General features: G+C 42.3%; 2 protein-coding genes across 3 annotated transcripts in view; one reads left to right on the forward strand and one right to left on the reverse strand.

The window, feature by feature from the left end:
• Positions 1-9: 9 nt before the first annotated feature.
• ppwd1 (peptidylprolyl isomerase domain and WD repeat containing 1) lies at positions 10-5,624 on the reverse strand. Its single transcript, XM_069672993.1, has 11 exons — positions 5,483-5,624; positions 5,256-5,358; positions 4,638-4,741; positions 4,139-4,259; positions 3,606-4,053; positions 3,332-3,522; positions 2,065-2,254; positions 1,793-1,974; positions 1,627-1,708; positions 1,075-1,257; positions 10-228 (listed from the first exon to the last, which is right to left on the reverse strand). Exons 1-11 carry the CDS (start codon positions 5,613-5,615, stop codon positions 85-87), a joined length of 1,881 nt encoding a protein of 626 aa, XP_069529094.1. The 5' UTR covers positions 5,616-5,624; the 3' UTR covers positions 10-84.
• Positions 5,625-6,296: 672 nt separating this feature from the next.
• cwc27 (CWC27 spliceosome associated cyclophilin) overlaps positions 6,297-27,866 on the forward strand; it is a 31,348-nt gene continuing 9,778 nt past the window's right edge. For both annotated transcript variants that reach the window (XM_069673405.1, XM_069673406.1), the window contains exons 1-11: positions 6,297-6,489; positions 6,798-6,894; positions 7,079-7,191; positions 7,372-7,515; positions 7,718-7,816; positions 7,915-8,018; positions 8,361-8,430; positions 8,533-8,612; positions 8,701-8,737; positions 8,826-8,995; positions 20,877-20,980. In XM_069673405.1, coding sequence (XP_069529506.1) covers positions 6,448-6,489; positions 6,798-6,894; positions 7,079-7,191; positions 7,372-7,515; positions 7,718-7,816; positions 7,915-8,018; positions 8,361-8,430; positions 8,533-8,612; positions 8,701-8,737; positions 8,826-8,995; positions 20,877-20,980 — 1,060 coding nt within the window. In that variant the 5' untranslated portion in view covers positions 6,297-6,447. The remainder of the gene's footprint in view (positions 6,490-6,797; positions 6,895-7,078; positions 7,192-7,371; positions 7,516-7,717; positions 7,817-7,914; positions 8,019-8,360; positions 8,431-8,532; positions 8,613-8,700; positions 8,738-8,825; positions 8,996-20,876; positions 20,981-27,866) is intronic.

The raw sequence follows: 27,866 nt of genomic DNA on the forward strand, positions 1-27,866 counted from the left end.
AACAAAGTATCACACTCAGCGTTCTTTAATAAGTCATTCAGGTAAAAAAGAGAAACATGGCTGTACAGGACACGATGAAGACGATCACTTCACTGTGATGTTGATGATGCTGATGTCTTCGTACGGCTTGTCGGTCTTGGGGTTCACTTTGACGTTGGAGATTCTCTGGACGGCCTCCATGCCCTTCGTACACCTGCCAAACACGGTGTGCTTGTTGTCGAGCCAGGGCTGGAGGAAGGAGAGCACACGGCACAGTGAGACATTACAACACAAATAAGATACTGAAGCCCTTTTCAGAGAGAGTATCTGTTATATTACTGTTTTTTTTTTTGTTAAAGCCCCCCTCCAGTGAGGATCCAGTGTTTAACCCTGTAAACATCTCCATGTGGTGTTCTTCATGAACATATCAGGGACAACATCAGCAGTCATCTCCATGGCTGGGCCTGTCTGCTTTTAAACTGCAGTGTACCGAGGACAGGCTGAACAACACGTTTTTAGATTGGCAGGTTTGAGACGTCACAAACCTAAGGAGCCAATCCTGTTAACGGACGGGGTGACGCTATGCATAATCATTATGTGTAACCTATGGCAACCACGTCGGCGATGTGCGAGCCAGCTGTAACCGTCATCGTAATTTTTGCAAACTCACAACTGACTACTAACGTTAACGTTACTACAATTTATTACTACATTTCAAGCTGCTAAGTTTCAACAAGTTGCCACCAAACTAAAGTGGGCACCAAAGATTAGTGTCAGTAAATCAGCATCAGACCAAATGTGAAATATGGTCACCATGTCCCCTTCTGTTCCCGAGTTATGGCGTTGACTAACAGCCAGAAAAGTGTTTTTGCAGAACATTATGTTGTTACAGTGAAGTTGACCTTTGACCTTTTGGGTATAAAATGTCATCACTTTATGTGTCGAGGACTGTAGCCTCCTCTACATGTGGTGCCTGCTCTACCAACTGAGCTAAACCAGCGCCCCCTCTACAGCTTTTTTTTACTTGTTTGTGTGTGACCAAAAAAGGCTTCATTTCAGTTTGCCACATGGAGAGTCTATAAGGACACTACTTACAGTCGGTACGACAGTGACGAAAAACTGCGAGCCGTTGGTGCCGGGGCCTCCGTTGGCCATACTGAGCGTGTACGGGCGGTCGTGTCTCAGCGTGGCGTGGAACTCGTCCTCAAACTCTCCTCCCCAGATGCTCTCTCCTCCCATGCCGGTGCCGGTGGGGTCGCCCGTCTGGATCATGAAACCCTGCACACGAAAAAGAGCAAATCACTTCAAGCTTTGGAAAAGCTCCGGCAGATTTCATCGACAGGCAGTCGAGAGAACACATTACTCTTAAACACAATCATCTTTCTCTGTAAGGAACCTTTCTGTAATGTTTGCAAACACTGAACATCTGAGCCTGTCAGTCACTTTCAGTGGACATACTTTGAGCTATTTTAGGCTCGTTTGCCTGCAGGGCTTACATTGCATCCACTACGGTTTTGTGGTTGCCGTCTGAAGCAATCTAGTGGAGCATTAGTCCTTTAGACATAAAATAAATAAATAAATAAGGCCTGTAGGTTTTAAAATACTTCCCCCTTCCTCTACGTCTTACTAACAAGCAAAGTAACCCACCTTGATAACTCTGTGGAATATGTGCCCGTTGTAGTATCCGTTCCTGCTGTGAACGCAGAAGTTCTCCACAGTTTTGGGGCATCTAAAGACAGAGACAGTAAAGTTTAGATCCCGTATGATGTAAAGGAGACTTCTGATGAAAGCCACGATGTTCTCTGTAACTTACTCTACAGGGAAAAGCTTGATGTGGATGTCTCCCATGGTGGTGTGGATGATGGCGCTGTCAGACACCCTCTTGGGGCCCTCGGCCTGCGTGGCGGCCATCACCTCCTCCTTCGAGGGCTTCTCGTTGAATATGTCTCTGTCGGAGTCTGCGCTCTTCGTGTCCTCTGGTTCTCTCTTTGAGAACTGAAGTTAGGAACACACAACGATGTATTAAACAGAATGCAGCAGAACAGACAGTGCAGCTCGTATCATCTTTGATCTGAGTTCTCTCACCATGTAGAAGCGGTTCTTCTTAAACGCCGTGCAGAATATGGTGGGGTCAGGCTCCATGTTCTCTAAGGCGGGGTTGTCTGACGCCTTCATCTCCACGGTGGGGGCGACGTGCATGGCCTTTGCGATACCCTGGAACAGACTCAGCTGGACCACACGGATGTTCTCTAACTTCCCGAGGATCCGCACACATCTGGGGAACAAGAACCAAACACACGTAGTTCATATTTGAACTGTTTTTTTCCACCTAACCACAGAGAACATCCAGTCTCCCCTGTAGTGGAATCATGCCTACTCTTATTGTAGTGGCCCACTGGCAGATAGTGCTTTTTAAAATGTGCACATTCACTGGGCAAGATAAGAAAACTACTAAAACTTAGGTTATGTACAAAATGCCAGATTTATTTGTATGCAACATTTTCTTTCAAATAAAACTGTAATATTCATACAGCTTAGACAGGCTCTGATGATGAGACCATCTGAGACCATCCAGACAACAGCCACAACTACGGCAACTTTAACCTACTGCACAGAACAAAAAATGAAATCAACTTTTGCGGTCCGTTTCAGAAACTTTGAAAAACTGCTGCAGACATCTTGCACCCTTCTTCACGCATGACGGAAGAGGCGTGGTGCAGGCAGTGTGCGCACACTCACGCCGAGTTAATGTCGCAGCATTATGTCAAGCTTTTTTAGGGAATCATCGAACATTTGGGCAAAATTAAAGCGTTGTTTTATCAACGGAAAATATCGGCAGAAAAATGACATATCTGCCGATGCTAATATGTCATTTTCAAGTCATAATCTGTCGATACCGATAACGTGGCGATAATATCGTGCATCCTTAACTAAATAAGTGATACCAAAATATTATGAACTTGCAATGCAGAACACATGGACAGAATGGCAGGGAATAGCGTGGAACTTGCCAGAACTGGCATGCAATTTATGAAAGTTACCTTCAGTCAGCTTGTAGCACAGTTAGCTCGGCAAGACAGATACGAACTGGCAGCTGGTCGCAATTTGACTCCAACAGCTACATTTATGAGCTAAGCTAATTCCAAATGACTTCTATGAGTCAGGAAACAAAAGGAAGGAATGTTTGTTTTATAACTTCTGATAAACCTCAACTTTCAACTCTGTCTGATGAGGACGATGTGCTTAGATCTATAAAAATGTCCAAGTACTTCAAACAGCCTCATTCAGGGTTAAATTAACCAATTAACACTTCATATAATTCATGACTTTCTCCACCTACGTATTAACCTACCTGTTGGTTTCCACGTTGATGACCTTGATGCCCAGCATGGTGCCGTAGAGCACAAAGTGTCCGGTCTCATCAAAGATGATATTCGTCAGTCGGATGCCGTCCACCTTCTCCAGCTCTCTCTCCACGGCCATCCGCCTCCCGAACTCCATGTCAGGCAGCTGCTGCCTCATCTGCTGCAGCTCTGTGAACATCTAACAGAAACAGCAGCACGGATCAGTATGTGAATCAGCCGTCATCAGTGTACATCCAGGAAGAGCGACGTGAGAGGACTTACAGTTAGCGATTCATCAAACACTCTCATCAGCTTTCCGGTTAAGAAGCGGAAGATCCGGACCTTCCGGTCAGAAGCGATCGTGGCCATTTTCTTTCCATCAGGAGAAAACGCCAGACTGGTGGGGTACGTTTTGTGCTTTGCAAATTCATACAAGTCTGTGTCTGTTTTGTATTCCCACTGCACGTATTTGGGGAACTTGAATTCATTTGGGAGGCCTGTCCAGTATTCCAGCATTCCCGCTTTGTCAGCAGAGACGATGACTCTGAATTTGGGATTGAGGCGGATCTGGGAGAGCGGGGAGGAGTGCATCTTGTCGAAGACGTGAAGCGGCTGGTTGCTTCCCCTCCCGTCATAGACGAAGATCTTCCCTGTGGATTTCTCTGAGCAGGCCACTGTGGAAATGGCATCGCCGGGATTGTAGATCCACTCGCTCTTGTCTGGCTGAAAGCTGCAAAGGAGAGGAAAATTATCATGTAAGAAAAAAAAGAGGCACCTGAATGTTACACTTATTAAACTGTGTAATCCAGACTCACCCCAACTTCAGCATATTGATCATGTCAAAGTTGACAACATCAAATACTTTCATGGCCTGATCATCTCCTACAGAGCAGAGCAGGGCTCCTTCAGCACTGACTGCAATGCTTTCAATCACACCTGCAGGAAGTTACAGAACACTGTCAGTGCTCATGATGATACAATATGCATGATTTTTGAGTTTACAAGAGTTTAGCTTTCAACTTTTATAGTCATGTTTTTGAGTACTTTTTTAATGAGAAATAATCAAAATTTTTAAGATTCTTAAATGGAAACATTTCCCTGGTAAAGTGAAAACTTTTGTTGTGTACAAAACAAGACATTTGAGGGCGTTGTGTGTGGTGTTTGGAAAATAGACAAGTCTTTGATTAATCAAGAATAAATATCAAAAGAATAATCAACAATGAAACTATTGCTATCTGCAGCCCTATATAAACAGTATAAATAAATGAACAAAAAGACTGTAAAATAAATCTGGCCACTAAATCCAACACTTACTGAGATGACTTCGAAAGTGTTTGACAAACTCTATTCCCTCCTCCTCCTTCTTCTTCCAGAACTTGACATGGCCGTCCTGGCTGGCTGTGATTATGAAGTCTGTCCTGTAAGAGATAATATTTTCCTTTCATTAGAAACAAGGTGCAAAGTATGTTAAGATGTACTTATTAATGTGTAGGAGTTATTAAATGCCAAGACTCTGTTTTGGAGGTTTGAGCAATATTAATAACCACTGTTAAGATGGATGTAACAGATAAAGGACAGTGATGGACAGCTGCCTTACTCACCACAGGAACATAAAGGCACTCATTATATCTCATAACACCCTTATTAAAAGTCTCGTGAATGGCACTGCACGGCTATAAATGTACCAAGTCTAATGGTCACCAGTTTGAGTTGACAAAACTTTGAATGGTGATACTGGATGCTGCAAATGACATGCTTTTAATATTGGATATTGGTGATATTATATGAGTTATACAATTAATTATGCTCCTGATGATTGGTAGAAACCTACTTTATATGTTACTCATAATAATTCATCTTTAAATAAAGTTATGTTGGTGGATAACATAAAGCTGTGGTATGAATGGTCATGAATATTGTAAAATCACTTACTTGGAGCAGACTATGTGTGTAATAACATCTCTGTGCATGTAGCTCCGCTCATACATCGCAGCTGAAGGGAGGTTTTCCAGATAGACACGCTCAAACTCGAGAACTGAGAAAAACAAAACAAAAACATGCAGGAGTTAGCGGAACTTTGATTAGCATGGTTAGCATTGTTTAGCAGGAGTCACAGCTGAAAGAAAATGTGGAGGAATATCGAAACGCCAGAAACAAACCTCTCCTTTTCTTGGACTTTGTAGCCTCACTTGGCATGGGCCCGACCCACTCATCCTCCTCTCCCTCACCATCTCCGTCTTGATTATCTTCTGCTTTTCGCTTAAGTTCCACACTGTTTTCTGCCGCCGCCATTGCTACAAATCTTCCGTGCGGTCCTCTCTGTATTACGGCACTTCCGGTCTCCGCCAGGGCGCTGTGTGGACTGAATTTTCTTTTAATGTTTTATAAGTCTATAAGACATATTTACCGTACAGAAAAAAATCAAGTCCTGTGTATTTCTTCTTATTAATTTATTTTAAAGTAGTTAAGCTGTACACTTATATTTCATAAAATCTGGCAGTTTACTCAATATTAGCATAGATATATAAGCGAAAACGTTAACAGCTAATAATGCATTTTCAGCGGCCTCAACATAAATCAGCGTCGCTAAACGATAACAGTCCAATTTGTGTGTGATTTTAAACTATGTCTGTGTGGATTTATCAATATATCATTGTACGTATTCCAGCCTGATTCGCTTTAGTGGAACAAAAGTACTCTATTGTTTCTCAGGGTGAATTGTCTTGGAACACTTGGGTCAAACCAAAATCAATTGTGGATAGGGGAATCAACAATATTGCTTTGGCTTTTTCTATCACCAGCACATTTGCAGGTTGATGTTTTTTGTGAATTAATAATCAGTGAATATAATATTAAATTTAAATAACTTAAATAAATGTCAATATTCTTATAATTAATAAATAAATTATGGGGTTTTTTTAGATCTCCCCCACGTACTCAGAGGTAAACAATAAGCTCACATGTATGGCCAAGATGGCTGTAGACAGAATAGTATAATATTTTTACTTGTAAAGCAAGCTAATTTAGCAATCATTAGCTACCGTTTCAAATTATTAAGTACCAGACAGTCTTAGGAAAAACGTAATATTCTTGCCGTAACGACAAACACAACCTTAACGGCAGAATGAGTAATATTTACATTCAAGAGCCGCCGACAAATGGAAAGGTAAGGGCTTCTTTAAACATTTTAAACTTTCTGCACTTTACTTTTAAAGTTAAAAGCGTTTAGGACATTTATCTGAAACTGCAGGAATGCGATATCACTTTATGCGACTACTCTTGTAAGTTAGTTTCTATTATAATAACATCGCTGATGCTTTGCACCTGTATTGTCTGTCCTGTAGCTCACATTATTTGTGTCAACTGAAATGTCAGAATTTAAAATCAGTGTACTCGCATTGCTGGCTATAGGTTAATGTGGAAACTGTTTATAGTTTGTTATTTTAATGACCTCGCTTTGTGATCTTTTCTTAGGTCCTGTTGAAGACCTCGGCAGGTGACATTGACATTGAGCTGTGGTCCAAGGAGGCTCCCAAAGCATGCAGGAACTTTGTGCAACTGTGCATGGAAGGTGAACAGTCAAAGCCAGTTGAAGGATCAACTGTATTTTCTAACGCATTGCAGAACAGTATCATCATACCACATTATAGCTATATCTGACACCCAAAGTCATCCCCCAGTTCTGAGAATACTGCATTTATGCTGAGATTTACAGCTGTTCAGATTCATGTGATTTATTCTACTCTATCCTCTAGGTTACTATGATGGGACAATGTTTCACAGAGTGGTGCCAGAATTCATTGTTCAGGGGGGAGATCCCAGAGGAACAGGGGAGGGTGGAGAGTCCATCTATGGCCGGCCATTCAAGGTCAGACTGCTTCTCTACCTCTTATCTTATCATTCTTTATTATTAGTTTTAAAATAAGCACAATTATTAATAGGACTGAAACACATACCTGTTTGCCAAAATAACATTAGAGAGAAAGTAGCTGATATTGTTTCCCAAAACTTTTTAAGGATTACCTGTGTGTTTTATTTTCTATTTAAGGACGAGTTTCACTCCAGATTGCGCTTCAATCGGAGAGGTCTGGTCGCCATGGCAAATGCTGGGCCGCACGATAACGGCAGTCAGTTCTTCTTCACCTTGGGACGTGCAGATGAGCTCAACAACAAACACACCATATTTGCCAAGGTAAATCTAAAGACCTGATCCTGTTTAAATAAATACTTCCTACATGTTTATCCTGACCCGGATATCTGACACAGGACAAAGCTGTCTGTGTAAAGTGTCTCCCACATGCATGGATCCAGATCAGCATGATTTTCCTGGCATGCATATATTTAAGTACTCACAGTGATCATTTCTGTGTGTGTTTCATTAATGTCCTTTGCAGGTGACAGGAGACACAGTCTATAACATGCTCAGATTAGCAGAAGTTGAATGTGACCACGACGAAAGACCTTTGAATCCCCACAAGATTAAAATTGCAGAGGTACCTTCTTCTTCTTCTTCTTCTGCTTTCTGATCTGCTCTGCAACTTTGAAGTTTATAGTGTTAGTGATTTAAATACTGGTGTTTTGTCTCATTTAGGTGCTCCACTCTCCTTTTGATGACATCATACCTCGTGAAACGAAGAAAGCCAAAAAGGACAAAGATAAAGAGGAGGGAAAGAAATCGCAGTCAAAAGCCACAAAGTGAGTAATTAGATTAGACTCGACTTTTGCTCTGCAGGTGCTGGAACGCTTCTGTTTATTCTGATGTTTTTTGTTTGTTTCGTCATCTTTTACTTCCTCATCTGGCCCAAGAAGTATGTCAGAGACTTCAGCTGTAATCACTCTGTGCAGCCACAGAGCTAAAACAACAAGAGAGTGCAGATCTTACGTCTTATTCTCCTCCTCTCTATGTTCCATCTTTTGCTCCAATCATCTTCAGTCTCAATGGGTTTCTATGCTTGAACTCACTTAGGGAAGCCACATGGATGAATGTTTGGGCGCGTTGTTGTTAAAGCTCTAAAGCAGTGTGGTTTGATTTTATAGGAACTTCAGTCTGCTGTCGTTTGGAGAGGAAGCTGAAGAAGAAGAGGAGGTGGCGAATCAAGTCAGCCAGGTACTGAGAGAGAAAAGAAGTCTCTTTGCTGGCTGCCAGTGAGGAGTTGCTCCCTCATGCCAGTCAGCCACACTAACGTCCCCATTGTTTATGTTTGTTTAGACACTGAAGGGAAAAAGCAAAAGCAGCCACGACCTCCTGAAAGATGATCCCAGATTGAGCTCTGTTCCTGCAGTTGATAAGTATGTACAATTAATTTAGTAATAATAATATAATGAGCTCTTTCTCTACCATTGATATCATTAACACGCATTCATTCTGCCTTATAAGGAAAAAGAAGAAGCGTACTTCAGGAGACACCGGAGAGGTATGTTGAACAACCTTTAAAGATGAAAGAACTCCATCTGTGCTGCAGTCAGAGGGCCGTTTTCTCTGACTGTAACGCGTTCTTTCAGACAGACGATGACGCTGAGGACGACGATGAAGACGACGTGGATGAAGACGAAGACTCGGAGAGGAAAGAGAAGATGAGAGAGCTCATCAGTAAGAAGCTGCAGAAAGACAAAGGCGCAGAGAAAACGACGGAGCCCAGCGAGGACGAGAGAGGGAAGAAGCCCAGCCGCAGGTACGACTGCATGTTCCAATATGAGTCCTAAGTAGAAATATAAACTGTGTCAACAGATGGCAGGTTCAGTTAAAGAAGTTTCTTGTTGTTTCATTCTCACTGACAGCTTCAGCAGTTTAATAAAGCTGTTTTTCCACTTGTACTACAGCGTAACGACCAGGTGGGGGCGCTGTTTACCTGTGAAATACAGAGGACAAGGAATTAACCACTTTGAGTAACTCTCACTTTAGTGAAGCTACAGCTTTAAATATTTAGGGGCTAATTAACCTGACATTATTTTCATGATTATAAATTAATTACTTTGTCGGCAAAATGTCAAATATTGGTGAAAAAACAGAGTTTCACAGAGCGAAAGGGAAAATCTTCAAATCTCTTGTGTCTGTCCACGGTGCAGTCTGCTGAAGAGTTACTATGCTGCATGTTTCAGAGCGATTTAAGGTGGAAATGTGACTTTTCCTACTTTCAGTCGTCGTATTAACAATATTTCTCATATAATTCTATAAATAGGATGGATCTGGTAAAGAGTTTATGTTAAGGCATGTTTGCAAAAAAGAAATGTCATAGTTAGAGCAACAAGATGCCCAAAGGAAATCAGTTAACAATGATTTAAACAGAGGAGAGCGAGAGAGCTGTATTTAAGTGCAAACTGAGGTGTAGTCGCAGCTTATGGCCTTAAACATGACAATGAAAGAGTGAGACACAAACAACGACACAATATACAGTTAAAAGCTAAAACAAGAGCAGCAGGCAGCAGACAGGGTCTCAATGGGACTATGGACAGAATAAAGACATATGAATATAACTATGTAATGTATGTGCAATATTTTATAGAAAATGATAAGGCGCTAGAAATGTATATAAATGAGTCCTATCATGCTGTCATGAGGAGCTAACGTCATTATGGTAGAAAAAAATGCGATTTCTCTCTGTGCCTTTGGAGGACGCTCTCCGCTTCTCCAATGGGCCCTGGAAAACCTCCGCCAGACTACGTAAAACTCGTCATCTGGTGGAGGCCAGGGAGCTCGCTAAACTACACTTCCTCAATCTCAGACGCCTCTGATGTCATGTCTCGTTCAGAATCGTCAAGTTTGAAATGTCGACTGCAGACCTGAGAATTTTTTAGATGATATATTCTAGTCGTATTTCAGATTCTGTTCAGTATTATTTCACTCCAGCGCCCCTTGCTGGGCCATTCCTTTCAGAGGGAGGGCCGCAATGCATGCTGGGTGTTGTAGGAATGTAGAATGGGCGAAACCGAAAACTTTCTCCACAGCTATGGCGCCAGTTTAAAATAATATTGCTCCCATCAATTACAGAGATAACCAGCTTCGACTGTCTGGATATATAGCTCTCCTCTTTTAAAGGAGCAATTCTCCCCTGGAAAAAGCCGCTGTCAATCAGTCCCTAATATGGTGCAAACTCCAAATACACTGCATCCTACATTTCCCATAATGCAACTAGATTGCATCTTCAATTTAATGCCAAAATGCCAACGTCTTTCATATCTCACTCCTCCAGTTTTCTGTCTGTTGGAAATCTTGTGTCTTGAAGCCCAAGCTCGGATCACCCTGATGACATCACTATGACGTCATCATGGGTACTGTCATTGGTGGCGCCCTCATTAAGAAAGCATCAAGTGTAAAGGGTGCTCTTGAATGAAGCCTCTCCTCTCTCCTGTTGAGCCTGGTCTCGTTGTCGAGCACGTATCCATCCATACCTCCCAGCTCGACGTTAAATCAGCGGCTCTCACGCGTTCACACACAAACACGCACAGATCTCAGTTGTAGCTGGCTGGACCAACATCAGTGGACCTACTATTTGAAAACAGGAATGTTGGCACTCCAACCAAATTACTTACTGTGCTAGAAGCAAACAGTGCGTGTGTGTGAGCCAACAGTGTGAGTGAAATGAAGGTGAGAGTGGAAGGTGATGGTGTGTGAGAGCACATTAGTCTGAAAACGAGCTGAGGAGAACGGAGCGAGCGATTTATCTTTCATCTCTCTTTGATGCTTATTAGTTATCTCTCCTTCATATCCTCTTAACAGGTAGCCCTCAACACACATCATCAACATACCCTTCTCTCATTAGTGCTAATGGGATAAAGAGAGGGCGCCCGGTCGGTACTGTGTGTATGTGAGTGTGTGTGTGTGTGTGTGTTCCCTGACTGACAGCCAGCCCAATGCAGGCAGACTGTAGTATATTAAACACAAGCGCAGATTGTTTTGCTACAAGAACTGTAACCCAACACAGTGGTTTGTCTTGGCAGCGAATCAAAGAGCAGGCCGGTAGGTACAGTGTTAGTCCGGGACAAAGGGGGCATTGTTGCAGGGTGAGCTGCTCTCCCACTGTTGCTTTGCTTTGAGCTTTCAGCTGCTCTGTGAGCAAGGAGGGAACACCAACTGGTGTCTGGTCACCTGGGAAAAAGAGAGAGGATGTAAAAAGCAGTTTTCATTTCTGTCTGATTGACTTTACTGATCCAATTTGTTGCTTTAAGGGTAATTTTGTTATCTGGGCCTTATTTTGACAGATTTCTGGGTCTGGATTCCTAATTGGTTCATAAGTTTTGTGTGTATTTATAAATGTTTCTGGGCAAATTTGCCTGATCGAAGTACTTCCACTTATAGTCCTCTCTCACCAGAGATAGAGCCATTTATACAGCCGTCACATCACTCTCTTCAAAGCCGACCGACTCCACTGAAAAAGACTGATTTGAGATTGCAGATAACTGGAGCCGCTGGTCTGACGATGCCACGATTGGTTCGATTTAGTCTGTTATTGTGCGTAACACCAATATTGTGTTGAACTAACCATTTAAAACACCCACAACACAGACTGCAGAAGACAAGCAACTCCCAGGTTCTGCAAGGTAAAATGACTGTTTTTGTCAATGGAGTCTGCTAGCTCTGGAGAGAGTGATGTAACGGTGGTTTATAAATGGCTCCATCTACCACCGAATGAGGTAACACAATAGTGATTGAGCCTATTGCCCACTGATGAATTGCATTTGCAGTATTACAGACTCGGTGTCTCAAGCAGCGCCCAGTTAGTGACGCGTTTTCCATCAGCCAGCAGTGGTTGGTCTGGCAGAGAGGGTAGGCGGAGCTAAGCGGCTGCTTTTCCGCTCTCTGCAAGTGTTGCGAGTAAACAGTAATCTACTATGGCTGAACAAACAAAGAAAAGATGGATGACTACAGATACAACTTCAACAAGAAGTGAAAATCCAAAGACAAAGAAACAAACTCGACGCTCAGATGAAGCAAACAGTCTGAAAAGGAAAATCAAGAGTTACAACCGGAGCCGACCGTGGACGTCACACATGCAGCACTGTCTGGATATGTGGGAAGAGTGCTCCCGCAGTTACCGTTTATCACCATCAGGTGGAAATTTGCCCTGAAACACTGAGAAATTCACTGAAGCAATTCAAAAACGGACGTACCTGTAAGGAATTTAGACCCAAAAATATGTAAAGAGTGACGCAGCAAAAAGTTGTTTCTTGTTTCTTAAAAAAGGTCTCAAAAATATGCAGAAGGTTAGTTTGTGTGATGTAATTGTGTTGTATGAATCCGAGCTAACACCGGAGTCTAGTACCAACAAACTAACTAATCAAAGCAGCAGTAGACAAGCAGCTCCCGTGTTCTGCAGGGTTAAATCGATGGTTTTGCCAATGGAGTCTGGTGGCTTTGAAAAGACGGACGTAACGGCCGTTTCTGTTTTTGAAAAATCATCTTACACATAAAGAAACGTGTCTCTCTCTGTAGGGACACTTTCTGTGATGTTGTCAGACACTTAGAACAACAATAAGAGCCTGACGGGGTCAAGAACAAGCTCTTTTTATTGGATGAACTTGGATGGAGAGCATTCAGCCCCTCAGGATTACGTTGCAGCTGAAGCGATCTGCTGGAGAAATGCCAAAACTTTTTGTCCCCATCAGTCAGTTAGACGTTAAATATGTAAAAATAGGGCTCAGGTTTTGAAGCTGCAGAATACTATAACACTCACATTTACGGTATGTTATGTCTGTGAGGGCAGAGTTCTGCTTTCTGCATCACACTCAGGCCTCAGTTGGGGGAAAATTTACAATGCGTATTGTGTTTTTTGCCTCGGAGTCGAGGCTGCTGAGACAACCTTGAAATTAGGAGTCTCCCTGAAACCAAAATAGTTTTTACATCAGGTCAAAACTATCCCGCGTTGCAGCCAGATGATATTCCACTGTGATATTCCAGGATTGCAAAATGCTCGGACTTTTTACGAGCAAGTTGCCAAATAAACGGCGCACTGTTCCCCAACAATGATAATGTTTAGACTTCATCAGACGGGTCCCAATCAATCAGAACGGACCCTGTTTGCTTCGTCTCAGCTTGCTGTCATGTTTGATGTTGGTGTTAAGCTCTTGTGCTCACAGTTTGACGCTTCTTTTTATGCTACTATTGATCAAGTCTGCTGTTGCTGTGTTTGAAGTAGGCCTCTTTAGGGGGGTTGCTTCATAAAAGACACTACTGAATGAAGTCCCAAAAGCAGTGTATGTGGTAGTCGCCACTTTTGTTAAACCCGACGGGGCATGACTGGGGAAGCAAAACGCTTCCATATGGCTGTGGGACACAGTGTGAGCCGCTCCTGCCAGCGGGGCCTGGCTCCCTCTGCTGTCTCTGGTAATCGCTTTCCAGTTACTGCCGGCTGAAGATAATGACAGAACTGCACTTCCTGTTATTTATATCTCTTGTTATCACATACTTATATATGCTGTGTACAGTATGTGGGGCACACTTTTATGATGCAGGTGGAATGACTTAAATAGTCTTTAAAAATCAAAGTGCTGTCGAGGTTATCACACATGATGTCCCTTTATGTCATTAGAACTATGACTATATAACAACGCCCAAGTGTGTTGTGTGTTTGTATGGAGAGGGAGGTTTCCTGGAGACTTAGTTTACATGTTGAAATCGAGCCCAGGAGTGAAATATATTCAGTTAAATATCGTCAAAGCAAAGAAATCTTTAACCAAAGTAGTTAAATATTCTTCTCCTGTTGACCCACTTGTCTTTGATGTTGTATAATTATGTTTTCTTTATTTCAACTTTGTCTGAATCATTAATTTGAACACAGAAACTTTCACACTGGCGCCGGTTTAGCTCAGCGGTTAAATCAAAAATCACATACAGAGGCTATAGTCCTCGATGTGGCGCCCTCGGCCCTTCGCCGCGTGTCGTCCTGACTCTCTTCCCCGATTTCCGGCACTTTGCTCTGTCCTCTCTCGAATAAAGACATAAAAAAAGGGAAACTTTCACACGGAAAATCAACTTTAAACTTGAAATGTGTCTTGCAGCCAGGTGAAAACATCCCACACATAAACACATGAACACCATGTTTTTGAACCTTCCTCTGGCACTCTGCCATAAAAGGGTTTGTCTTCATTAGAGCAGCCATGAACTATTAATTTAATTACTGATTAATCTGCAGATTATTTTGCCGTTTTATAACTTAGACCAGAAACAGATGATGCTGTTTTCTCTCGTCCGGCCAACAGTCCCCAAACCAGAGAGACTCTGTTTGTAATAAAACAGAAAAAAACACCAAATCCCCACGTTGGACAGACTGCAACCTCCAGACTAACACGATCCACTGAGTATCAAACTAATTGTTCTATTCTTTATCGTATTGTTTCTGTATTCGATCTCCTTCCATGCTGATGTTTAAGAAAACATTGGTCTAGCCTTGTAGACGGTGTAACCTAAATGGGACATCAGACACTAATTATCCTGCCCAAGTGGCCGTACCCTGGGCGCTGCGTCACACTCTATTAATTGGCTGCACCTGTCTCTTGTCATCGGTCATAACCCAACGCGTTCGCAGGGAAAGGTTGCAGAGATCAAGAAAGCATTCGCCGCTGCTTTTGTGCAGAAAACTGCTTGAGATAATCCAGTTCTTGGCAGCGGGATTGTGTATGTTTTGGAACTGCCAGGTTTACACATCTCTGGCCCACTGTAGCATGCCTGCCCCATATGGGGCATTTGCTCGCTGGAAACAGTTCCAGACAGCGATGCATGTCTAGGACGAGGAGGGTTAAGACTTTTTGGAAAGGAATAAAAAACCAGCAGAGCTCCACTTGGACTGTGATCAATGTCAACATCTGAATGTGTGCACATTTTCTGTGTCTTTGAGAGGAATAGAAAAAATCACAACCTGATATATAACCGATATAAATGTCAAGAAAAGAAACATCCTGTATTCTACAAGATTCTTTACCTCATCACCGTGGAAGTCTAAAGGAGCTTGTCAATAACTGTGAGCCTCTAAAAGAGGAACCTTGGTCCACTGCGTGGGTAATGTGTTGGTCTAGATCACTCTGCTAAGTCATGCAAATTCCTGTGTTGAGGTTGGATTCCTCCACTCCAGCTCACAGTTCTCCTTGGCTTTTGACCAAGCCATGGAGTGCCCCCTGAGGGGAGTTCACCCAGCCATCTTGTTATTCTAGCACATTCATCCACATCACTTGCTCAGTCATTAGACTGGTTTGAGTCCACCATAGCAGGAGAAGCTGCTGCTGGCATCCTCCGGGTGTACTCTTAATCAGACTAAGGTGTTAAATTTGACTTCTAAACACACATAAGACTTGTTTAAGCATACAGAGGTAATATTTTACTCACATTTCTTAAAGTCACTTGAAGGCTGGAAAATGAGAATCCAGAGAAATCCAAAAAAGGCAAGTATGCCTGCTTGTGCATTTTGGAAACCGATTGAATTTTTGATGAACCATACAGTCATCACTGTACTATTTTTAAGGTTGTCGAATTCCTTTGTCAGCCTCAGACTGCTGCCAGACACTGGAGTATTAAATGCAAGGTTCTGAATCATGAGAGAGTTCTTGGTCTACTGCCAATCACTTCATATGCTTTCTTTATGAAAAGTTAATCATCCACAGCTCTCTGGGTTTCTCTGTTTTTGAATTTTCTAACAGAGTGACAGTAGCTGGCAGCCCCCAAGTAGACCCAGACCACTGGGGCTGGTAGGGATCCACAAAAGAGCTTCACATTTAGTTCTGTTTATCTGGCAACATTAGTGGCTTCTTCTATCTCTGACTGGCCTTCTGCTTTTTAAATAAGTGTCAGACTCTACTCTCCTGCTGGCACATGAAGAGTCCGATTGATGGATTTATGGGCTGAGGGATGGATGGATGCGTACTCATCATTTGCATAAGAAATGCTGCTCAAGACTGATTTAAATTCTATTTATAAAACTGATTTAAATTCAGTCGTGGTGATGTTCCCCTCTTTCTGTGGCCTATGACCTGTGGTGTTCCCCAAGGCTCCATCCTCGGTCCCCTGTTGTTCTGTTTATACATGCTGCCACTGGGACATTTAATGCATTAACACAACATTTCTTCCCATTGTTATGCAGATGACATTTAAATATATTATCTAGTCTGTCAAGAATAAAGGGCTGCATGCCCCAAAACTTTTTGGAGCTAATTGAAAACAAATCTGCAATCACAGCCGTTTGCGCGGCCGGTGACGATTGCCCACTTGTCATTATGTTTTTGTTCTGTTGGTCGACTGAGAAGTTATTGGACTAATCATTCGAATGATCTCTAATGAACGCTGATCTATCAGTATCAAGTAAACGTTGCAGGAAATGCCAAAGATATCTCTGTAGTCATATCGTTTGTCCACCAGAGATCTATGCCAGGTTTAATGTCACTGTAAAATGTCCTGCTCATTATGTATCTTGTTGAGTCTTTACCATTTGTTGGGGGAAAATGGCCAAAATGTCGCAATTAGATTTTCCCTACATTTCAAGTACTGTTAAGGGGGAATACCTAATGGAAAAACCTGAGAAATACTCAAATATAGTTCAACAGATAGTCAAAAAGTGGTTCGCTCATCACTTTTAAGTGTGTAAAAACAAAATAATTTGTAGTGTTGTGATGTGAGGGTCTTGAGAGGAATTTGCTGAGCCTCAAGGTGTGTCTTAACAGGTGTTGTTGGGGCTTTTCCTGTCCTCTCTGGCCTCTTTCTCTTTATTGGCACCAGGGCCGTGGAGCTGATTGTTTGGCTGTTGCCTAGGATACGTCTCTTGTTTTCTGAATGGCAGCATGTCAAGGCAGGCAGAAAATGATCGCTCAGTCCAAAGAGTTCCTCGCTGTAGAATTTATGCCTCAAAAACCTCACCCCTCAGTTTTTGGAGAAGAGGTTGGACGGCGTTCAAGAGAGCCGGAGCTTTGCGTCATACTTAACTCAGAGACGGTTTTACTGAAATACTCAGAAGTCATGTCAGGAAGGCCTGCCAGGCTGGACAAGTGGAGGACCAAATGCTACAGAGTATGTGGATAGTATTTACATAAAGGGGAGGAGAAAATAAAACCACTATAGATGCTATACAACAAAATAGAAGAACAGAAGTGTTGGCATACAGTTATAAAACAAGACAACAGGAACTGGAAAAATACCACAATACAATCAAAATGCTTTTAGATGTACTGTCTATGTTTAGTTAAAGATTAGGTGTACAGGATGTTCAACACTTCTCTTCCAAATCAAATATCCTCATTTAGGTCTTTGCAGAAAATGACGACTGGTTAAGAAAACAAAAAGATGCAAAAAAGTTGTTTTTGTTGATGTTTTTCTCAGAGTTCGAATAGAAACAAGTTCATGTTTAAACAACAGAATGTTTTAACTCAGGAAGCGTTCACAGATCAATATCAGGTGGAATAACCTGGTTTTTAATCACAGCGTTCATGCATCTCTGCATGCGCTCCTCCAGTCTGTCTCAGTGCTGCTGGGTGACGTTAGGCCGCCCTCGGAGCAGCTCGGCTTTGTTCGACGGCTTGTGACCGTCCATCTTCCTCTTGATCACATTCAGGAGGTGTTCAGTGGGTTCACATCTGGATTAGGCCGCCATGACATGTAGAGAGAGATGCTGATTTAAGGAACATTTGGAGGGGTTTCCGGAGCTGTGTGTGTGTACATGTTTGTATTAAATCTTAAAGGAAACTGCACTGACTTTTTGCATCAGTTTATTAGTCATGAGGTACTATACAGTCTCTGACAGCAGTATGTTGTCTCTAGCTTGGAGACAACTAATATTTATCAGCACCCTGGGAAGTGTACGATCCAGTATTTGCAAGAAACTGAAAGACGGGTACAACCTCTGTTTAGTCTTTGTGTTACCACTAACTGACATTTTCCTATGTGTAGCTGCCTTTGTAATAGAGGAAAACAAAATGTAAGTCACTTCACTTGTGTACTTTGCTTTGGGTAAACGTGTCATCTAAATAAATGTAACACAGTAACAAAGATGGCTGCACAGTAGAGTCTTATTAGGTCCTCAAAGTCTCCAAATGTAGTGAAACATTCCAAAGAAAGTTCAGGTAGCTTAGCTAATAGCAAGCATCCAAATATGGACAGTCACTGACTTACTGCAGCAGGTAGGTGTACTAACCAAAATGAATAACCAGCCATGACCTCATGTGTAAAAAGTGTATTAATATCTTAAAGAGCCCACCTCTGGTTAGTCACATCTGAGTCACATTACCACACCGTATTTAAAATGTGTCTCAAAGAGGTTTGTTGTCATTGCAGCTCTGAGCAGGCGACTTCCTCACGCAGGCCAAGTCTGACTCTGCCAACCAGTTCTGCTCCTGGCAACTCGGTCTGAAACTCAGCTGCAACATTTTTTCCTCACCAAAAGGACTAACAACTGTATGTCTGACCGATTCCTCATGTGTATCCTCGGGAGCTGCGGGGAAGCTAACGAGGAAGAGACATGACATCAAGTCGGCCACAGTTCGGAGTGGTTACCGCGGCGCTTTCAGTTAAAATATCGCTCAGTTTGATGCCTCGAGGCTTCTGCCACAGAAATTGTAAGAGAATTAAGCAAAGGTAACATGAGTGTTGGAAAGCTAGAAACAGGAGAATGGAAGCTCCAGATAAAAAGAAAGAAGAGGATATAAATGTATGTCAGTGCAGAGAAGCAGATGTAAGAAACAAAGGCAGCCATTGTTTGGTCTGGAGATGCCTCACATGTTTCTAGGCCAGGGGCCCAGACTGAGCAGCTTACCTGTGCTTTGTGGCTCCGCAGGAGAATGGGACAAAAACAGAGCTGTCAGGCAGTACAAAAATATTATCATTTCCTAACATAACATATCTGCTCTAAAACTGGCAGTAGTCTCAATCATATGAAAGGGAACAATAATCAGCATCGCTGGCCTCGGTTCAGACGAACATTTAGCCTTGCATGAGCCGGGCTTTGGGCCGCTTGCCAAAAGGGACGCTACCTTGAGTCAAGGAAGCAAGGATGTGCCTTGGCCTGCTTCTGTCATCCAGTTAAAGGTTTAATAAGGGTGGCTGGACATGAACAGTGCCTGTAATATTTAATGTTGTTCCACTTGAGGAAAGGAAGCATAAAGTTTTTCATTACTTCTGCCACTAACGACGCTCGGCAGTGGTTTATTTCATCTGTCACAGGATGTTTCTGTAGTTTATTGCACACAAGGTGTAATAATGTCACATGGCTTCAGTCCAAAGTGTTGTTCACATGCAAAGTGTGCACTTTATGTAGATCCAGTGCATGCTTAAGCTAATGCAGAGAAAGGGACTCAAGTCACACAAGTTGGATTTGATAACGTTTTGGATTTGGACTTGAAATTAAGCTTGTTTGTCTTGGCTTTGGACTTGATTTGGGACCTGTACTTGGCTTGGGAGTTGTTGGTCTTGACAAGAGACCTGTTGGATTTGACTTCTCGTCTCTTGATTTGCGACACTTGAGACTTGATAGTTTTGAGTGGAGCCTTGCTGGTCTCGATTTAGGATTCGTGTCTCTTGATGTCGGACTTGTTTTTGAGAAACGACCCGTCCCTCTTGACTTTGGACTTAGTGAGCTTGACTTTAAACTAGTCTCTCTTGACTTGTCAAGACCAACAAAGACTTGAGACTTGTTGGTCTTGGCCTCGAATGTGTTGGTCTTGGCTCTGGGCTTGATTTGGGACTTGTACTTGGATTGAGTTGTTTGTTCTTGACTAGAGACCTGTTGGATTTGACTTGATTTGGGACTTGCTAGTCTTGACTTGACATGTCCCTCTGACTTTGGACTTAGTGGTCTTGACTGGAAAATAGTCTGTCGTGACTTGAGACTTGTTTGTCTTGGCCTTGAACGTGTCTGTCTTGACTTGGGACTTGTTGAGCTTGAGTTGAGACCCTATTATCGAGTTGCGAGTTTATGGACCTATGAATTTATGTCCGTCTTACCAACAAAAACTTTAATTTGAAGCCTCAGACAGTAACATGTAAGACTTGAACATTGTAATAAGACACTATAAGCAGGTTTTGGTTCACATTACTGTATTGTTAAAATCATCTGTAGCTCGAGATGTACAGATCTGCATGTGTCACCACAGCGACCATGTTAATGGGTAAAGAAATGCAGCTTTAATGCGTCCTGCCTTAATAACACTTACTCGTCTTAAAACAAGGAACACGTTGACGTTTTCTCACTCTGTCTGCTCTCTTCTCGTGCTTTCCAGGAGCCTGGAGGGGGGAACAATTACTTTATTAAGAGTCCATTAAATTTATTGGAGTAACACAAGCTTTTAATGTGCATTCTTCATCCTGACACTTGCACAGAGTGTTTATACCCACATAATTAGCCATGAGAATTACATTTTCAGAACAATTGATGGTTGTTTCTTAATACAAGAGTATTTATGTCTTTTTTAAGGTGATTATGTGCGTGCATCTTTTACAGCAGGAACGATGGAGCCAAACGTCTTCTTAAACTTTTCGTCAGGACTTTTGTCTGTGAACCTGTTGCTCTTGTCTGTTACAGGTGTAATCCTTTAAAACATTTTATGTGTTGATTTTAAATCCTAAACCTTATTTTCCCCTCACAGTGATGAATTGCGTAAAGAGGCGCGGCAGTTGAAGAAGGAGCTACAGGCCATAAAGCAGAGGAAAGAAGAGAGTTTCAAACCTGCAGAAGAAGAAGTCAAGGAAGGTATGTGAGCCGATTTTATTCCCCCTCATTTACTCGTGGATGTTTATCACTGTTCCCCATTATACTGTAGATTTATGGGTGGTTGATAATAGACTGTACATGTATCTTAACAAGAACTCTTTCACCGCGGAGCTCTAAGTGTGAACAAAGTGTCTAAGAGGGTGGTCCGTGCTACATTCTCCGCTAATGGACACTAACACAGGCAACCCTCTGATTTTGTCAATTAGTTGCAGACGTCTATTTCTCCCCCTAAAGGGGCTGCATTTTTGTGTTAAAGCTCACACAAATGTGCGTGGGTGCAAATTGTTGAGTGGCCGCCATCGTTGCACATCAAACCGTGTTGTGTGTTTGTTATTTTGCAGCTTTTGGCCGATGTCTGTAAAAAAAAATGTGCCCCCAAATCTCCTCCGGTCCTCACCACACTGCAGCCTGTCATAATGCCGTCAATCTTCGGATAGTTTTGCTGATGCTGAAACACATTTTTGAAAATGACTAAAACCGCAGAGGCACAGAGGTTAGCATTATACTGTTGTGCAACAAAACAAAATAGTTCACGGGGGTTCTGCTGTCGAACTGTGGGATTACCTCCGGCCAATATTTACCAAAAATAAAGAGACCATGATGGACTCCTTTTGTTGCTCAAACATTGTTTCTGTCTGCACAAACACTGACAACCCCGACGGTGATGTGTTCAAGGCACAAAACACAATCACTACATTGTATTAAAGATTAAGAATCTGTTGCTCTTAGTGATATCTGCAAAGACTTAAGCTGTTTCTATAAACACACTAAGCAGAGAGAGGCCTTCTCCTAATAGATCCAGTTATAAACTCAAGTGTTGAGTCAGTAACAGCCCCGCATTGTTTAACCTGAGTGGCATCCAGCCTAAGCTCCTCCATTATCTTACAAGGTATTTAAACTCTGCCAGGGACCTTTTGTTTTGTGCCTCTCTGGCAGCTCAGCCAGAGGCGGGAGTTTCTTTTAAGAGTTCCTCATTACGTTTCTGTGTTGGAAGCAAAAGTTAATTCCATTAGATGGGATTCTTAGATGTCATGGGCCAATGGCCGCTGCAGGGGAGACGGATGTCTGCTCAGACGCTGTAAATCTTCAAGCTCAGCTGAGGCCGCAGGAGAACACTGTGGCGAGGGCTCGTTTTATCTCGTCCCACCGGAGGAGAAGCACACACACATTAAGGCTCACGTTGACACCGTCATCCCTTCAAGCTTAAATCATTCTCCTGGTTCTGCTCCGGCCTCTGCGAAGGTCAACCCCTGCTCCCGTTTCACCCAGAGTCTCTCGGAGTGGTCAGCGCGGGCTCAGCGGGGGTGGACGTCATGTTGGTTTGAGTGTTATCTTTATTATGTAAGAGCTGCGAGCCTTTTTGTTCTTTATTAATTTATTGATCATTTGGTTTATGAAATTTCGAAGGATAGTAAAAAAAAAAACGCCTCCAAATTGCTGAATGATTTTTTTAATAAAGATTTTAACGATTGAGAGACTGGATTAGATTAGTGACTCTTTACAGCAGTAAAACAGTAAGTAGCAATTTAAGGAACTAGAAAGATCTAAACTTTCAATTCTTAAGAAGTAATTCTATTTTTTTACAATAAATTCAAACAAGATCAACAACATCATCATCCTCAGCGGGAGAGTAATTTTCTCTGCATAACAAATTAACAAAAGTTTACTAAAACCTGAACATTTTGAAAAAACAGTACATTGTCCTTAAGCTGACTTCTTGTGAACGAAGTGAAAGATTTCAACATACGGGCAACGAGTTGCAAAAAACTTGGTGTGACCTGCCGGCCAAATATTCCGTCTCCACAGATCTGAACGTAACTGAATGTGACCGACTGATTGTTCCAGTTTTAGTTCCAACATGAGAAAACTGAGAAACAAAAGCACTGAGGATGTTTTTCATTTCGCCCTTAATTCTTTCTGCTTCGTGGACTTTATGCCAACAGACACTTAAATCTTTTAGTGGATATTTGATCAGTTTTTCCTGCAGTCCTGTGTTCCCAGAATTCATGAGGAATTGTATTGTTTGTCTCTGGTACAACCAAACAACTGAGACACAATTTGAAATGGGTCGTGTCAACCGCAGTATTTTGTCTGGTGTCTCAGTGGTCGAGACAGATGCCATTCCATGTCATTCTCTTCTCTCAAAGTTTCCCATGAAAATCTGCCATGTCAGCAATCCAACAGAAGCCAAATGCCCCCAAAGGAGTGTAAAAAAGAAACTATAATAACGTTGGCACACAGTGACAAGTGCCAATTTGGTGTTTCCTGGCACTGAATGACATCTCTTCCCAGCAGAACTAACTGAAGACCAGAAATATGTCCACAGATTTCACCACAATAGTTGCCATTCTGTATGTAGTGTTTATATTTAGTGTGTAAAGTCCGTCAGATGAACTCTGCTCTAGATACAGCGAGTAGTCACAAACGCATACTGTATATACAAACAGACAGATATCTTCCGTTACACCTGTTTGGTGATGCCTCAGCCGCACCTGTTGGTCAAATGGCTCCAAATCTGTCATGGTCACTCAGACATGATATCTAATCATTTCCACCAAATGTTGTTCCAATAGCATAAAGCATTCAAGAGATATTACACGTTTTGTTATATAAGCCCTGCTCAAAGCAAATGAGCCAACTTTAAGAACCAGTCTGGTTTTTTTGCTGGAACCAGAAATGTGTCATACCAATTAATAATTTGACTTGCGTAAAAAAGAAAGGTGGCAAGTGGGCGTGGCTTATAGGGATACATAAGTCTGGAACAATGACTGTATATATAGATGGACGACGCTCCTCCATCTGCTCCCATTGTACGAAATTGATGCCAAAATAGCCCCTGTGATAGGTGCTGTCATCTTGTGATGGTGACGTCATTTGGAGCCAGAGTCTGCGCAGTAGAGATCGGCGTGTGAAGCGGCCGTAGCCACTTCCGCTAACCTAAACACACATTTAACTTACTGAAAAAACAGCAAGGATCCCGCTCGCCGGCGTGTTTAACAGCAGAACAGCTTCTCTGTGTTGGTCTGAGGTTAACGTTCACAGGTATGGAAACTTCAATGACTGTAGTGATTGTTTTAGTTACGTTTCCACTCGCGGATCGTCCTCCACTCTGCTCACCCGTAACGGATCGGGCTGCAGAGCTGTCAATCATCATTTTTACAGCATCAAATAACTAATTAAAAATAAACTTGTCTGAAAAATGAACACTTTGACGTGAATCAGCATGATAAGAACTAACTATAATGACAGAAACCATGTTTGAGAAAAATGTATTGAGCGTGTATTTAGATTTTATAGTTTGACTCATGTCCCACCTGTTAACATGGAGGAGGCGGGCTTTATGAGCTATACTGCAGCCAGTCAGCAGGGGGCGATAGAGAGCGTTTGGCTTCACTTTTAGGGAGCTGTCATGTCGTCCATCTTTTTATACAGTCTATGATCTGGAACCACAAAACATATTTTGGGGTCTAAATTATAAAAAATTATATATGAAAAAAAATTTGAATTGCTGCAGTAGATTGCTTCAGCCTGCAGCCATGATTCAAACTGTTATGGCTGCAACATTGTACTTTTAGGTGAAGGTGCCCGATGGTGCTCTTGTGCTTGTTTTTGCCACCGACAGGCTCAGATTGTTTTTCTAAGTGTCTGATAACATCACAGAAAGGATCCCTACAGAGATGGACCTTTTTGTTCGAGAGGAAGATTCTTTATTTAACCAGAAACAGACGTTACAGCGCTCTCTTCAAAGCCACCAGACTCCATTCAAGTCACAGGAGTTGGCGCTCTACTGCTGCCTCGACAAACACGTTTTTTATTGTGTTGTTTTAAACCAAAATAATCCTTTACAACACAAAAGTAAAAAAAATAATAATAATTTGGACCAACAAAATGTAAAAAAGAATGCCCAGCTGATTCATCTTTACTTATGGTGTAATACATTCCTACTAAAACCAACACTGACACGGTTGACTGAGTGGTATTTCTTGTCTTAGTTATATCATATATGTCACTCGGCCCTGACATGCGTAATAATAAACACATGGAAGACCAAATAAACCACAGAATTGTCAGTGTAACGGCCTTATTTTCTCTATTGTTGCTATAAATGTTTATAGGAAGTCTTGATTCTATCGTTTCCCTTCTCGTCTTCCACCAGCCACCGCCCGTATCACTGGCATTCGCTAACGTTGCACTTGATTGGAGTGAAGCAAATTGTCTCTCCAGAATTCACAACCGTCTTTCTACCTTTCTGACTCATATTTAAACCTTTCATCTTAGAAATTATTGCATGTTCCTGTCGTCTGGTTTCTTCCCTCTCTTGGAGCAACCCGAGGGGCAGCAGAGCCACAAAGAAGAGAGCCGTTATGAAACCACTGTCCATCCAATCCCACCCTAAATGTTATGCCTGTTCGTCTTGGTGTTTTATTTAACTAGTTCAGTAAAGAAATAATGCAGCAGTGACATTTGAACACCTCTTACCTGTGATCAAGATAAGACCACTTTTCGGTCGACTCATTACATCATTTGACAGCTTTTGAGCGAGTTTGTTATTTATTGCAGGACACTCCTGACACAGTCTCCGTCGTTGCATAATCCGAGATGGATGGTCGACATTGACCTCAAAGCACCAACTGACAAAATAATTTTCGATGTGCTTTTGACTGATGATCGGCGGTAATGCCTCACAGCTCAACTGTTGATTGTTTAACAGAGAAAAGGAACCTTTTATCCTATCAGAGAGGCGTTTGTCGTCCACAACAGCCCTCGGTTGCTACAACATCAGCGCCTTGATTTGTAGCCCTCCTGAGCCCAGGTGACAGGAGAGGGGAGGAATGTAGTTAGAAGGGCCATCAAACGCAAAGATGGTAGTTAGTGACAACAGCTGGAGAAGGTGATGTGTGTTCCCCATGTAGGACCTCGGGGCACCATCAGTCAGCATCCAGCATGACACAGGCTGCAGCGGGAGGCAGAGCAGGAGAGGTGACTGTGGGGGAGAAGTGGATCACTTGTTGGGCTCATAAATCTCCAGAAAAAAGGTTTGGCCCTCGAGCGGCGGAGCAGAGATCCATGTCGACACCGCGGGAAGTGGGGAGAGTGTGGCACTTTGATTTCCCGGGCTGTGTTTGTTCTGTATTCACAGCCTGGAATTTCACTAACAGGAATAATTGTGTAATTTTCTTAAAGGATAGTCAACTGAAAATCACCTGGGAAGCTTTTCACTGTCGCCTTCCTGCTGAGGTGAGCATAGAGCTACGTCAGGCCCAATCAGTGTTACATAAAGCAGCGTGTAATGACATTAAAGTACTTTATTTTAAGTATAAATGAGCATTTTATGTTAAAAATGTTTTAATATTTAACCGTATGACATTTATTGATATTTAAGTACGTTTATAACAAACTTCTTCACTTACAAACATTAACAGTCTTTAACAATCCTTTGGTGACGTTAAAGTGTTAAAGTTTCATAATTTAAAGGAATAGTTTGACATTTGGGTTGTAGCTGTATATCCACAGTTTCCCAGTTCTGGATCAATAAAGTCCATCCATCCATGATACCGACATTCTCACAAAGTTCACGTTGAGAGCTGCTTCGTTGAAAAATACTTGCCTACATTTTTGTAGAGACAGAGGCTGAGCTCTCGCTTTAATGTCTTCACTGCTGTAAACTGTAATTTAATTATTTACAGATAAACAAATTGACTTTGTTTTTATAATAAATACATTTTTAATGCATCACAGCAGCTTCATTTGCAACATAAAAGTTGCATCTCAGTTTTGTTCTCTTTGGCGCCACCTATGGTGATGAACGGTAATTGCAGGAGCACACTTCCCAGATATCCAGACAGTGCTGCATGTGTGACGTCCACGGTTGGCTCCGGTTGTAACTCTTGATTTTCCTGGCTGACGGTCGCTTTCCTTTTCAGACTGTTTGCTTCATCTGAGCGTCAGTTTGTTTCTTTTTCTTTGGATTTTCACTTCTTGTTGAAGTTGTATCTGTAGTCATCCATCTTTTCTTTGTTTGTTCAGCCATAGTAGATTACTGTTTACTCGCAACACTTGCAGAGAGCGGAAAAGCAGCCGCTTAGCTCCGCCTACCCTCTCTGGCAGACCAACCACTGCTGGGTGATGGAAAACGCGTCACTAACTGGGCGCCGCTTGTGACACCCAGTCTGTAATAATACTACATACTGCAAATGCAAAGGCTTTCATCAGTGGGCCATCGGCTCAATCACCAGTGTGTTACCTCATTCGGCGATAGATGGTGACTTAACAGACATTTATGAAAAGTAAAATAAAAAAGATTATCACTTTAAGGACTGGATACAAAATACAGACATTTAAATAACATTTCGTAACACAGAAGACGGTACTGAAGGCCCTTTAACGTACTTTAGATCTGTGATTTATCTCGATATTTAAGTTCAGGATAGACTGAACAAAGCTTCAGTCTTAATAAAACCTGGGACCCTGCATCTCCTGGTTGATGGTCATAGTTCATACTGACTCTTCAGAGTGGTTTGGGTCAGGCACAATGATGTTTGCCGGGTGACGTCAGGTCAGTGTTGGGTTTATAACAGGCTTCTCTGTGCTTCAGGTTGTTGCACGTTTCCTGTAACTTCGTGTTTATTAGCAGATCTCGGTCATTTCTTTCTGAGACTTTACTGCTCGTGATAAAAGGCTTTATGAATAAATAACTTCTCAGCAGCTCTGACTGAATGACGGGCAGTAGACTTCAGTGTTTTCTCTCTTACATCATTTATTTGGTGCGCCTGAATGTGTCACAGCGTCCACTCTGAAGCGGCACGGCTTGGCCCGGACTCGTCCTGTCTGTGTGTGTGTGTGTGTGTGTGTGTGTGTGTGTGTG

This window comes from Semicossyphus pulcher, unplaced genomic scaffold (assembly GCF_022749685.1).
Source record: "Semicossyphus pulcher isolate SPU_LCO1_2020_fin unplaced genomic scaffold, fSemPul1.0.p SCAF_22, whole genome shotgun sequence".
In the NCBI taxonomy this organism is placed as follows: Eukaryota; Metazoa; Chordata; class Actinopteri; order Labriformes; family Labridae; genus Semicossyphus; species Semicossyphus pulcher.

Bases quoted from the DNA above. Each gene is read 5' to 3' on its own strand.
- ppwd1 (XM_069672993.1), bottom strand. From the start codon at position 5,615: ATGGCGGCGGCAGAAAACAGTGTGGAACTTAAGCGAAAAGCAGAAGAT. The intron at 1,709-1,792 runs GTAAGTTACAGA...CTCTGTCTTTAG, and splicing joins ATCAAGCTTTTCCCTGTAGA to ATGCCCCAAAACTGTGGAGA. The intron at 1,258-1,626 runs GTGGGTTACTTT...TTTCGTGTGCAG, and splicing joins TATTCCACAGAGTTATCAAG to GGTTTCATGATCCAGACGGG.